General features: G+C 36.3%; 1 protein-coding gene across 1 annotated transcript; it reads left to right on the top strand.

Annotated features, from left to right (window-relative positions):
* The first annotated feature begins 524 nt into the window (after positions 1-524).
* LOC140167339 (aquaporin-8-like) lies at positions 525-6,795 on the top strand. The gene is made up of 6 exons (XM_072190661.1): positions 525-921; positions 2,449-2,575; positions 3,128-3,213; positions 4,345-4,509; positions 4,821-4,955; positions 6,750-6,795. The coding sequence occupies exons 1-6, from the start codon at positions 704-706 to the stop codon at positions 6,793-6,795; spliced, it is 777 nt and encodes a 258-aa protein (XP_072046762.1). The 5' UTR covers positions 525-703.
* Positions 6,796-14,511: the final 7,716 nt, after the last annotated feature.

The raw sequence follows: 14,511 nt of genomic DNA, 5'->3' as shown, positions 1-14,511 counted from the left end.
GAATATGTGTCATTTATATGCAAAATATTCCAATAGGTACTCCAAGTTATCAGATTAATATTTGACCGAATGCAAACACAAAGTATACTATGTACATAGCATTCCAAATACCAATGTAGTGAATAGGATAATTACAAACAAATGTAATATGTGACTCCTCGCCACAACTGAGCCCGGATGTCGCCAATCATCATTTTTGAGATATTCAACCAAAATATTCTGCTTGAAATTAGCTTTAAAATGATGTATATCATGTCTATAGTACTTGACATTTAAGTAGTGAAAAATCAATAAAACAGTCAATAAATCCTTTCTTTCCTATTGTTTATTGTTAAGTTCGATGGAGCATATCTCAATAGTGGCACTGGCGACATCCGGGCTCAGTTGTGGCGAGGAGTCACATATTACAACCACTTCAGCATCGTTGTCAATCAGCAGTCTAGGAAAACAACAACTAAAGATAAAAACTACAATTTCAACTTGGTCATCTCTGTAGACCCGCCTACTTTATGTGAATGCTCTAACCAAATCGCGTCAGTTGGAAAGGCGCGAGTCCAAAGATCACTTTTTTGTATTTGCAAAACCTCACCCGAAAAAGAATCCGCCGCCATTTTGACTACACAAGCAACAACGAGCCGTGGAAGTTCAAAAGTAGCCATTTTTGGTATTTTTTGTAAGTTCTGTGTGAGTAAAAAACGACAAAATGGGTAAAAAGAGAGGAGGAGATATTGATGATTTGGACTTCGAAGAAGAATTGTCTACTTTTGAAAAATATGTGCAGTCAACTTTTGCTGAGTTTGCAGGGACATTTTTCTACACATTCATCGCTTGCTTAGCGGTGACATCACAAGACGTGTTATCCATTGCATTTGCTGAAGGTCTTGCCATAGCTTTGCTTTGCTCAGCTTTCCTCAATATAAGGTATTGGTCTTCTTTTTATAATTTATAATAGCTCATAATGATATAGAATGTTCGCGTGGTACACAATTACATACTTTTAGGGGTCATCGTCTGACTTCGATGAGATACACTTCTATGGGTTCTCTTTATTTTCTTTTAATTTAATTTGTTTGGTAATTCACTGAAGTAAACATATTTCCCGGGGGCACTCAACTTTTATTTTGGTAGGGGTGTGCGAAACTGTAAATCTCTCATTTAGAGTGTTTAGGACGGATATAGTGTATGCGTTAAGATACAAATTCAAAGTGTGATAACTTGAAAACCAAAGGGACGGTGTTTTATTTTAGATTTGTGGTGCGTAGGAGAATAGGTTTCAAAATATGAAAACTTTTTTCTGAAACGGTACATGTATATAATAATAACAATTTGGCTAAACGCCTAACGTGTTTTAAAAGTGTTATAGCTTGTGCTTATATTATATATATATGTGATATATCAAACATCTACCTGTATCTAAACACTACTGTTTAGGTTATAAAAGGACGGGGTATAAGAGTTTAGGATGCGTTTAGTTACAAATTTAAAAGCGCGATAACCCGGGCGATAACTTGTAAACCAAAGGGACGGTGTGGATTGTATTTTGGATTTGTGATGTTTAGGAGTAGGGGTTTCCAAAAATACCAATAGTTTCGTAAAAATATGGAAAACAATATTTTCAGTTATTCCTAAACACTTTTATATGTTTAACAAGTTTTACAGATGGACATTTAGAACCTAAACACATTAGATTTACAGTGTAGGGACCAGTTTCCCTGGACAGAACAACTAGCAACTTATCACGAAAGAAAACTCAAATAGGAGTTCAGAATCTATACAATCCTGTTTATTTTTGGTGTTTATATGTTTGTTTACTTTAGTGTTTAGGCATTTAGCCCAGTTACATTGTCCTATACGTTTACTGTGAATGAAAAATTAAACGCCTATGCACCCTTTTGACAAAAAAAAAGCGTTTCGTGATTTCTGGGATGTTCATACATCTGTGCTTTTCCAATGTAGTCACCTGTTGCTAAATTTGGAACCCTATGAAATGTGCGGCTTCTTCACAAATACCGTCGTCAATATATTTGCAGAGGATGATTTAAGGAAGCCCCATCATGCACTGCAAACGTGTTATCACTAGAGTTTCAGCTGCCACTTTACTTTTCAAATCCCATTGAATTCTGTGCAAAAAATATGTTGTTTAAGAATTGTGCGTGTGTCATTATTACTTGGTCGATTTCAGAACAAAAGTGATGTATGCATAAAGGATAATTCACACTTTCTGTAGGTAACATAAAATGTGAAATCGACTAGCATTTTGAATGCGTTTTTATTGTAAATATATCAGTCCAAATTCAAATTTAACCATGCCCGTCAATGCAATGTGCGAGCAGTGGTGTCATGTTCACTCGCACAGCTGTGCTAACCGCAAGTCAACACAGTGGCGTGGTGGGAAGTGCTCCTCTGATATGTTTGTAACTAACTCATTTCTGTTGTTAAATCATCTAGTGGTGGTCTGTTCAACCCCGCCTTGACATTTGCAGTAGCTTTATCAGGTGGCATCAACCCATTCGTTGCTGTGTTATACTTCATTGGGCAAGTCTCTGGTGGTCTTGCTGGTGCTGCATTTGTGAAGGTAATAATCATATATCAATCAAATCAGGAAACAGTTTCACCAAAGATTTCCTAGGCAAACTTTGTGAAGCAGTTCCAAGGTCACACAGATTTCTCATATTATATCGCAACTCTTACCTCAAAGAATAAGTAAATGTGCGTATGTAAATATGAAAATATGAAGACAAGCCTACTTTTGACTTTGTGAAAATATGTAAAACACATGACGATAACATAAATATCTCAAGACACAATTAAACATTTCATGTCAGAAGAACATGTTGGAAAGTTGTATGTTTGTTTATAGTGTTTATTTGCTCTATTTATTATTCTTATCACCATATCAGACCTGATAAATATTGAGTTCGGTGTACCTCAGGGGTCAATTTGGGGTCCATTTTGGAAAGTGTTTTGTCAGTATTTGTTTGCTCTTCAGTGGATAGATTCATCAGGGTTGTTATTCAAATTAAATAACATTTTTATGTTTAACAATAACATCACTTTCCCAGGAAAAGCTCTATTGTTCTATTTATTATTCTTACCACCAAGATAAATTGTTTTCCATTGTGTGTAGGCTGTACTATCACAAGACTCATACTATGATATCCAAGGAGGTGCTAATATGTTCCGTGGAAATGTGCCATTCGATAAATATGACAGGTAAGTTAACGTCCTCTACGGTATAAATTGAAATGTTTAGGAAAATTAACACTTACATTCTGAAATTGATGGATTATTTCGGTTGTTACCATGGTTACGATTTGTTGTGTCACACACTGTTATCCTTTGTCTTATTTTGGTATTTTGGTTACATGCTAGGCAGTACAACCCCTTCTGGATTTATTTAACCCCCATGTTTTTTATCTGCTACCAATAGGTAGCTATTAGTATCTTCTTTCCAGTGATATTAAAATAAGCACAGACGTGTGACGTTACTAATGTATTAGATCATAATTTAATTGTGCCCTTGCCAAATTGGGCAACCCTGGCTATATGTAAAAAATGCATGTGTGATTTGCTCCACATTGACGCCTTCAATTGTTTTTTTCTACATTTTGCACCATTTAATAACAAATGATGTACTTAAATACCCTATCGTTGACCACCCTATACACCGGGTAAGGTGGTATAGGTGGTAATGTGTGTTCTCGCTAAAAAGAGCTGAAGGGATGGTACCAAGATTAGTGGGAGTCATTTGGTGACTTAGTGCGCGGGTAAAAAATCTATTGGGGAACCTATAGGACGTCGGTTAAGTAGTTATGACCTCTTAATTACTCACTATGAATAAACATGAAAATATTTTAAATGTTTATACATAAAAGTAGGTATTTAAGTTACTGTTTAGATATTTAGCTTAGTAAAAAATAACTGTGGCAATGTAGAACTAAACATTTTAAGAAGTGTAATAAAAATAGCATGTCTAAGAATGCAATGCGGAAAGTGTTGTCAGCATAGAACAAAAAAAAAAGAACATACATTATCATCTTCTCTGCCTTAAACAATTTAATATCAAAAACCATATTATCTGCTATATTTTGTTCATATATCTCATAGACTCTCATCCCCTAGCTGAACTACTTAAGTGACACCACCTTAGTAGGTAACGTCACCTGAGGTTGTTAAGATATTTAGATTAGATTTCTGACAGCGAGATTAAAAATACATTGTTCTGATTCGTGTTGTGATTCGATTCTTTTCGCAATATAAATTGTGCATGATTGTTAGTGATGACCTTCAAGTTCGATGATTGTATTTGTTTTTCACTCGAATTCATTACTTTAACTCTTGCAGTGACCACACCCTTGAAGTAACCACAGGTACAGCAGTAATCATCGAATGCATGTTGTCTATCTTTATCTACATGGCATACCTTCAATCCAACCTGGACCCGAAGAGCAAGCAGGTCACTGGACCATTGGCTTACGGTTTTGCAGTTGTTGTCGCAATCTTAACAGCGTAAGAACTTTCCCCATGTACATGTATATTCACAGGGCAACGGATGTATTTTATATCTTTGTTCACTACACATCTAAATCTAACACAGTACCCAGGATGAGGAAGGTCCATAAATTTATATAAAGAAAAGTTAACAACGGGATCACTATTACCGTTCAATTTTAGGAATTTAAATCCGACTGGCTCGATCCATCCTGTTATTTGAATATCATTTGATAATGCCCCGGTTCTGGAGGAAGTGAGTGATCTAAAAAGTCTAAGTATAATACATGTATGATATCTAAGTTCTGTAACGATTGTCGTGTTTGCAGGTACCACACATCTGGCGCCTCGTTCAATCCAGCTCGTAGTTTCGGACCAGCCTGTGTTGCATATTTTTGGGAGGATCATTACATCTATTGGGCGGGACCATTCATTGGCGGTCTACTGGCTGGAGTCTTCTATAGGTAGGTCCCAATTAACAGCGGCATGTTTGATATTTCAAACAGACTTTTGAACAATAATTGTACTTGTCTCTTTCTGTAGTTAAATGAACCAATCAAGCCCGGGTACGTATTCGCCTAAGACAACGAAAACGACAACTTACGACAAACTTGTAACCGCCCAATATAAAACATTAAACATTACCAGGGAATATTAAAGCACACATGGTTAGAAAACAACGTTCATTGCCCTTCTGAGAACACAAATTCTTTTAATACCCAGACTCAATAGAGATAATCTATATCTATTCTATTTTAAAATATTCTCATTACAGAACTAATAATACAATAAGATGTCATGTAATAATCATATACATTTTTTCAAAGCCTAGAGATGTAATCTCCCCTCCCACGTTTCGCTTGTAATATCCGTCAGGTTACTATTATTATTATTATTAGAAAAGAACTTATAATTTCGTCTCCTGGTTCATCTCTCTGGAATTTATCCTTTAAAATGGAAGTGTAATAACGTCTTAACATAATATGAAATCCACTGATTTATTACTTTTGTTTTATTCAATATTGATATAAAATTGGATCGATTGAGCCCATATTTATTGGTCGAGCTATGAGTTTTAAAATATTGGACGAGACGTAGCCAAGTCCAATATTTTAAAACTCATAGCGAAACAAATAAATATTGGGCGAAAAGCATCCAATTTTATCATTATTATGTGTTGGATCCAATATTTTCACACACTTGGATTCATCAAAACATAATATTATATTAAATAAGTCGATTTTTATAAGTTTTTTGTGGTCGTTTGTCATTACCATTAATAATTTTGGGACCATTTCAAATGTCACTGTCAGTATCCTATCTCCTTATCGAAGGCTGATCATCATAAAACGGATGCAAAAACGTATTGTTTAGGATTATCTTGATTAAACAATGTACATCAACCCATTTCTGTATTCTGACAATGTGGACATAAATACCAAAATAAATCAAATACTTCTGATCATGAGCACAATAAGTAAAATAACATTTAATAAAATAAAATAATATAGTTATTACTACAGGGTAATACATTGATCTTATAAGAAATTAGTCAAGGAAGCATTTACCCTGGTCACATTTAAATTTCCGTATATATTGCAGTTATATCAAATAATAGGCCCAAACTAAAATTTTCGCTATTTCCCCAATCCCAGAATAAAATCAGGAACATGTGATAAAAATAAGACCCATTGCAACGAGCTTAACCCGTACTTTTCCATGTAACTAGTGTGGGCTTTATTTTTCTCAATATTTGAGCACAGACACCGCTAGGTCAGGCAGTCAGGCACGGCTTGTGCCCCCCACCCATCAGGCCTGGTTCCCCAATCATGTACATCCCCCACCCCACCCACACACCCCAACACACCCCCTCCTCCATAGATGACTCACGCTACGCCAGTGGTAACTGGCCTATACGCATCACACTGGGAACCTTTGATTCGGACAGGGTTTGCAGGTTTTTGTCACAGGTAGAAAACATGGCTTTTAATAACTGCGTTTTTTTCCACTTGGCAAAAACAGTTTTTGCTGGCAAAATGGCAAAACAGAAATTATTCAACAAGTACATGAAAGCTGTTTTACTGTGCCTATGCATGTTTGATTCCATCATGTTTAATTGCATCATAAAATGCCAAAACAGTTTAATGGCACAGTTCGTTCAGAGACACCACGTATTTGTGTAAGTGTGTGTAAAGTTGTTTAACCATGTTTTAACGATACATTTTTAAATTGCTATTTATTCTCTTTCAACATTTCAGACTAGTACTTGGTGACTCCAGCAAGCGACTTATCATGAAGAACTAGCGGACACACTCGTTTTTTCTTGAAATATCCATGTACAGGATTTAGGGATAATATGTGGCAGGCAAGCTTTAGGAAGTACTTTGTTATGTATCATATTGTGGTTAAGATTAAACCACAACCAAACCAGAAACATGATTTGAAGACAACTAGACTGTTGTTATGCATTTTTTATTCTGACGGGGGAGGGTTATATAATAAAGCTTAATTTTGTACAATCAGACATCAATACACAAGAAAAACAAAACCCGTTGGAAAATCTACATACATATACAAATTCTAAGTGTAAAGCAAGTCAATCGCTTAGTATATACAAATTCAACTTTTATAATAAATTGAACCATCGCTTTACAATGAATAACATCTGTGTAGATAGTTATGAAATGTGTATAAAGTTTAAGAAGTAGGTATATATACGTCTTGTACCATTTAAACGTCTTCGTCTCTTGATATACCTTAATGTTCGCCTAATTGCGCTATGGGATCCCTTGACGTAACTGGAATTTTAGACACAAACTAAAAGTGCCCTCCCATAAAAATCCCACCAGCAAATAAGGGTACATACCCTTAATTCTTGTTGGACTTTTTAGAGGAGGGAGCTCTCTATTTGTACATGAAATTTACTCCAAGGCAAAGGAGCCCAGGTGCGCCATTAGGCGAATGTTTACGGTATCTTTTCCCAGTAGTGTTGCTATTTTCAGTTAGAAGAATATTTTGTACAAAACGTCCTTTTTTAGTTATCTAAAGTTGATTTAATAAAAAACGCAAATTTGTGCTACGCGAACTGTAATGTTAAAATCCTAATCCATTGTGTTAAGTTGTGACTAATATTGAATAAATTAATAGCAAGACCTGCAGATTTATTTTCTACATTTATGCCTCATAAGCCGTTGAAGTGTATGGAAACCCATCGGACATGTTCGATATTATTTCCCTTTAAAAGTGTTTCTGTTTTATAACCAGTTTTGGAATGTGAAAGGAGTGAGGAGTGACTGAATGTTTAGAGTTGCCCTTTGTAACGGTCTTCTCTTTGTTTTTAACGTTCGCATGATGATTGTTTTAAAGGGGCATGCAGCAGAAATATTCTGTAAAAGAAATACTACGTCTCACTGATCCATGAAAAAACAAACATGTACGAGACTATAAGAGTGGATATTCATACGAAGTGGTAGATAAAATAATAGAAGAGTTTAACTTCAACACTACACTATTTTTCGCTCACCTGGAACGTTTTCACTAGTTCGACTAGCGTCTTCAGCAAATGGTGATGCTGTGATGATATCTTGTCTACAATCGATATATCCCTCACTGATCCTGTCAATCATATAACGTCATCAGTGAGAGATATCCCGATTGTAGACAAGAAATCAGCACAGCATCACCATCTGCTGAAGACGCTAGTCGAACTAGTGAAAACGTTCCAGGTAAACGAAAAATAGTGTAGTGTTGAATTAAATTTTATTATGTAAGAGACTATTTCAACCATTTCAATCTTAAAACAGGAATTATTCAACTCTAAATGTTACACACAAATTTACTATTGTTTCCGAATTTGACTGCCTGAATCATCCTGTTACCGATAACAAAAATAAATGTTATTGTATTTGCAATTTTAACACGATGTTGTTTTCGGATTGTAATTTGCTAGAGTGAGCGAAAAGAGCTGTATAAGTTATATCAAATTTTATTTTTAATATCATCGATGGAAACAAGATCGAGCAAATATCAACATGTCCGCTTAAATTACTGCTTGGACACTGATATTATACTGTCGTTGCTAGCGATCTAGCTTAAACCGGATCGATAATGTTCAATACCAAGAAACGGTCACATTCATTGGAAAATAATATCTACTGTTCATCGCTGGTAACATTTAAGATTTATGTCACAATGTATTTGCAAAGAGCAATGGACCATCATGATTATAAATCATAATATCTTAAACTTAGATTTCTAGCTAACTATCGGGGACCATTTTGTTCCATTTTTTTTTATCTGTCGGTGTAACTCGATGAATAAAAAATATTGTATAAAGAGAGGGTACTGTATGTTGTTTATTATTTAATATTTAAGGGCAAATGACAATTAAAAAGGCCCTCATACGTGTACAATTACAAGCCAAACTGATTACATGTAATTAATCGAGAAACCCGATTTATCAATCGGAAAAAACCAATCAGCGAGAAACCCGGTAATTTTATCACTGATAAACTTGGTTTATCGATTAATTGCACATTGGCTTGCCGTAGCAGAATCATGAATTGCACATTTTACACTTTCTTTTCAAACTTCTTTTCCAAATGTGCAACTATTCTCAAAAACAGTGGATTATTGATTGAAAAACCCGCAAGCCAAATGTTTATCGATCAACAAACCTGGTTTCTTGATCGAAAAAAAACCGGTTTCCTTGACCAATTGCACATTTGGCCGTTTGCCGTTGTTGACGGGTGTAAAACATTCGGCCCCCCAAAAAGTAGAAAAAGTTGTTTTCCCTACAATGACCTTTGATTGACTAATTGTATCACACCCAGAACCAATCTGCACGTACCTCTGTCTGTTCTCACAAGTAATGACATTGTGAAACACGGCTTTACTTCTAATATCAATCAAAGTGTGGATCTAAAGGATACAAATGTGTCACACCAACAAAGGGTAAATTTAAAAAGAGCAAAATCTGACACAACAACCCAATTCGCCCAAGACAGATGCTAATGGAGGCACATCACAAGACTGGCTTAAACAGGACGAGGATGGTGCCTGAATGAGTGAGAAAAACTATAATTTTATACTGACCTTTAATGATTTAAAGCCATAGTGTGTGATTTGCTTCACAGCGACGCCCTCAATTTTACTCGGATTTCTACTTTTTGCATAATTTAATGCCCAGTGGTACACTAAAATACCACGTGTAAAAGACTAAGCCTGAAGTGCTTTAATAGCAGTAAAATTTAACTTTTTCTATTAAAACCGGATTTATTAACGATCGAGTACTTGCTAACATGTCAGCTTGTATGTACACACGTCGAGCGCGATGCTCCGTGCAGTTACATGTAATACGATCGGCGAGCGTAGTACACGTATTGTAGGCGTTGGAATGAATAGCAGTTTTCTTCGTTATACCTCATTTGTTTGGCTCGAAATTAAAAGGGGATAATGTGATCAGTGCAAATCCCACATTATTGCTTTAAAGCAAAGCATCATTCACATCATTGTAATATCATTCTACCACTTTTGCTATCAAATTACGATCGATTTTAATTCCGCCTTCTTAATTTTTTTCAGTATTAAAGCTTTCCTTTCAGTTCAAGAAACCATTGGTCAAGGAATGATACCAGATTATTTCGACCGGTACTACGAAGCTGCCGTTGGGATTTATTCTGCTGGAACACCACTTGGGTTTTTGATATTACCTCTACCAACTCAAATCCTTTTCGATATTTTTGGTTGGTGAGGCACCGTACTTTTACTCAGTGGGATTGTCCTACATTCTGTTCCGTGTGGTACTCTTTTCCCTGCAGAAAAGCGGATAGAAACAGCATACGAGCCAATTTTAGACTCCTTACATTTGTCTGATAATGGACCTAAAATATCTGTTATCTGTTCAAAACACTGGGGATAAATGTTATGACAAGAAAAGATTTCGTCACACGTGCATTTGTTTCATCTTTAGCATGTGGATATACGGCTACTGGGTGGATAATCTACATGGTTTCTTTTGTTGTATCTGAAGGGGCATCCTTGAAAGATGCTACTATTGTAGTTACCAGTGGAGGAAGTGGTATGATGACAATCAGGATTGGAATCTTCTTGCTGCATAAAATCATGACATACAAACAACTTCTTTACCTAGCATCTCTTTTGGTGGCCATCTCCTTATCTCTTATGACTGCCTTTACAACATCTCAGTATTATATGGAGCGGCAATACAGTCTCTACGCAGGACAACCAATTCTTTTGTTATGCAAAGCTCACTCAGTCATTTAATGAGGCAATACAAACGATCGAATTTGGTGTTGAAATGAGCAAAATTTTGAGTTACACCTTTTCAATGTAAAATTAATTTTCTCGGCCAAATGAAAAGCAATAATTTTAATTTTTTCAGTAAATGTCAGGAAAAACTGTAATGCTTGATACTGTATTTTTTTTCAAATCCTAGTGCTAAACTTAGGCGTAAAATTCAGTCATTTAGTGTAAGATTTTCGATTTTGATAGGCTTCAACTCTGCCCGCGAGCCTTTTTTTTTTCAACCTTTTAGCTTTTCAAAGTAATATAGTTCGCTAAAGAAGGATTTTTCCCAACTTTCTAACGCACATCACCGTTAGCCATATATCATAGTTTTGTCAGAATTTCCGTTTTGATTCCATAATTTTTGACTACCAGCTGAAAATTTTTCAAATCCACGCGTGAAATCTTAGGCTAATACATTGTACTAGCATTGTGGATCGATATCTCTGGGTGCCCGGCCTGGCTACAGTGTTGCCAGAACTTCAATATAGCAAAGAAATTACCTAGTGTTTCAATTGTCATGAAGGTGACTGGGTATAGGCCCTAGTGCCTTTTGTTTGTGTTTGTTTGAAATTGCTTAAACCCACCGAAAGTCATAATGAAGCAGCCAAAACAATTGAAATATCGATTATTTCTGCTGGTTGCTCTCGAGATAAAGTACTGAGTTTGACATTTTCGGAGCATGAAGGGAAAATGGGTAAAATAAAAACGGAAATTCTGACAAAACTATAATATATAGACCCACACGATGTGCCTTACAGAGGTGGGGAATATCTTTCTTTAGCAAACTATATTAGTTTGAGACGCTAAAAAATGAATTCCGTAAAAAGCTCGCGGGCGAACTAAAGGCCGATAAAAATCAAAAATATCACACTAAAAGACATTTTAACACCAGGATTTTTAAAAAAATGTATATCCAAGCACCAAGTTTTTAACTGACATTACTGAAGAAAAAAAAAATATTGCTTTATATTTGACCGAGAAAATAAATTTCATAGCAAAAGGTGTATCTCTGAATTGTGCTGATTTTAACATGTATCGATCGACTTTTTAGCGCGACTATGCATTTCTAAAGAATTGGTTGTCCTGCGTAGAGACTAGTTGGCACGGAACTGTACATATCTGCAAAAAATAAAGGGCGAACTCCCACGATTCGGAACACATTTACGCCATTGCGTGGGTAAATCTAGCTGAAGGTTTGGGATCCATACTCACTGGGATTGTCACTAGTAAGATTAATCTTTTGCACTCACGTCTTCAAAATTGCTAAACATAATGCCTAAACAGACCTGAGTCCACTGTTTCGATAATAATTATGAATACAGTACCTCCCCGCGCAGCGCTGATCTATGCACGCCTACACCACATGCATTTGATTGCTGGATGTTATGAAGTTCTGTGATGTCTTTTTTCTTATGTGTTTTATTGTTTTTCATTTTCAAATTTGCCGCCTTTGGGCCCCATGCACCAGATCGTGTCACAAATACACTATCCAGAGAAGACGCAAAGCGACTACTTCAGGTTCTATCGCTTAAGGGGCATCATCAAATGTTCAAGAAATGGAAATCCGCTAAACAGGAAGATATCTATGTTAAGTACAAACATCTTAGAAATAGATTGTCGACCTGCTTAAGCGAACTAAATATTCCTATCTTGCTCCCCTTGCTGGAGGTGATTCATCAGGTCGCCCATCCATTCCTGATACCATGCAATATACAATGACGTTATTGCTGACAAACTTCAAGACATTGCCAATCTTTTCAGCCAGTTTTTTGCTGAATGTTTCAACCCTGACGACGTCGATATATCTGAAACTCCTTCCAGTATTTACCATCCTCCAGGGAATCTTTCCATTGTAGTTTGTTCCGTTGAGGACGTATTTGATCTTATTCCTCTCCGGAACTCTTCATCTGCTGCTGGTATCGATGGTATCTCTGGTGCCATGCTAAAAGGTACTGCCATCACTGTCTCTCCAATTCTTACCTATGTTTTCAATCTTTGCAAGTCCTCTGGCAGGGTCCCAACTGATTGGAAAATATGTCGCATTATTCCTACTTTCAAATCAGGGGACAAAAAGTTCATTGCAAACTACCGCCCATCTCTCTTCAGCCTATCATTTCCAAGATTTTAGAGAATGTTATTCATAAACATATTCTCTCCGACCTGCAAGAATACAATCTGCTCACTGAGAGGCATTTTGGATTCCTTCCAAATTCATCTACCACTGATGACCTCCTTACAGCCATCTTAGACTGGCATAATGCCATTGAAGTCCGCAAAGTCCGTGGTTGCCTTTTTCGACCTGGTGAAAGCTAGCCTTCGATATAGTGTTTCAAAAACTTAGTGCTTCTGTCATATCTGGTCAACAGTGTACAGTGTTTTTAATTGTATTAAATGTCAGTAATTCCATAAGGAATTAGTCACATTTACAAGGAACATTTACATGTTCTTTTTGCATAAATGCTTAAGAGAGACAACATTTTATGTTATACATAAGTTTTAAAGAATTTGATTTTTCAAATATATCAGGTCACCTTCTTTTAATCGCCCTTGGATGATCTGCCATCTGCTATCTTGCTACCAAACCGAGGTTCTTTCTGCAAACGCATGCGCAAAATGTGCATTTTTGTTTCTCGCGCTTTGTTTTTTGCAACGCGCTATAAGGATTTTGATAAGCGAACGCGGTAATTAAAAATAGGCGAACATATTGACAGCCCCACCCCTACTTTACCTTATCAAAATGCAAAATGCAGATTTTGATATCAAATGAAAGATTCTATTTTTCTCATTAACATATTGAAATTTTAGGCGTTCCATATCGTCGGAAATACACCGATTTGGAGCTTCTAATTTCAATATTATAATGAGAAAATTATGATCTTTCATTTGATATCAATTGATTATGATTATCATTTTATCATTGCTGAAAATACTGTAGACTACCAGTATCATGCTGCATAAAAAGTATGAATGTATTGTTTACCCTGACTGCTTATATCCATAAGTACCAGACTTGAGTCCTGTTTATAGGGACAGTCTGTGTTAGATGCTGTGAATGACCAAATCGCAACAGTATAAAATAATGAATAACCTTAAAAGTGCCATAGAGGGTCTGAATGCGAAAATTTTGGGTTTTGAAGAGGAAAACTTTTTTGGCCCCCCCTTTCCTACCACCTAAAACTTTTGGTCCCCTCTTTTAAGGTCCAAAACTTTTTGGCCCCCCCTCCCTTTTACCAGCCCCCCCACCAAAGTATTTCTGAACACTCCCTAAATTTGATATGTGGTGTTAAAGCAAAATTATCTTACTCTAAAACCGTTGGGGTAAGCTAAAGTAAGCTAAAGTACCCCACTGTAAGTACGTTGTTTTTCAATTTATAACTGCTAACCGTCTATTTTGAATGGGGCTGTCAGCCTTGTATTTTCGCAAGCCTCGAACGTCACGAAGAATAGGACATGCAACACGTGACGTTCGAGGCTTGCGAAAATACAATATCACTCACTTGTGGACCGCTCTCTGCCGAAGGGCGTTAAAGCTAAACCACTTGACGGATATTTTTTGTACTTGCTGTCAATCAAGAATAATGTATATATTACATGTAGGCTAAAAACTGAGTAGCTGGGGCATCTGCATATGTTCGTACCTCCCTGATATGTAAGTGACAAATAACAGCAAAAACAACTCCCATATCTGTCCATAACTTTGGTCAGTGGAGC

The sequence above is a fragment of the Amphiura filiformis genome, chromosome 1 (genome assembly GCF_039555335.1).
Source record: "Amphiura filiformis chromosome 1, Afil_fr2py, whole genome shotgun sequence".
Lineage (NCBI taxonomy): Eukaryota > Metazoa > Echinodermata > Ophiuroidea > Amphilepidida > Amphiuridae > Amphiura > Amphiura filiformis.
Note: the sequence above shows the minus strand (reverse complement) of the source record. Positions and strands in the feature narration are given on the sequence as shown.

Coding starts and splice junctions, on each gene's coding strand:
- LOC140167339 (XM_072190661.1), top strand. CDS start 704: ATGGGTAAAAAGAGAGGAGGAGATATTGATGATTTGGACTTCGAAGAA. Junction 922..2,448: donor TCAGCTTTCCTCAATATAAG/GTATTGGTCTTC, acceptor TAAATCATCTAG/TGGTGGTCTGTTCAACCCCG. Junction 4,510..4,820: donor GTTGTCGCAATCTTAACAGC/GTAAGAACTTTC, acceptor TCGTGTTTGCAG/GTACCACACATCTGGCGCCT.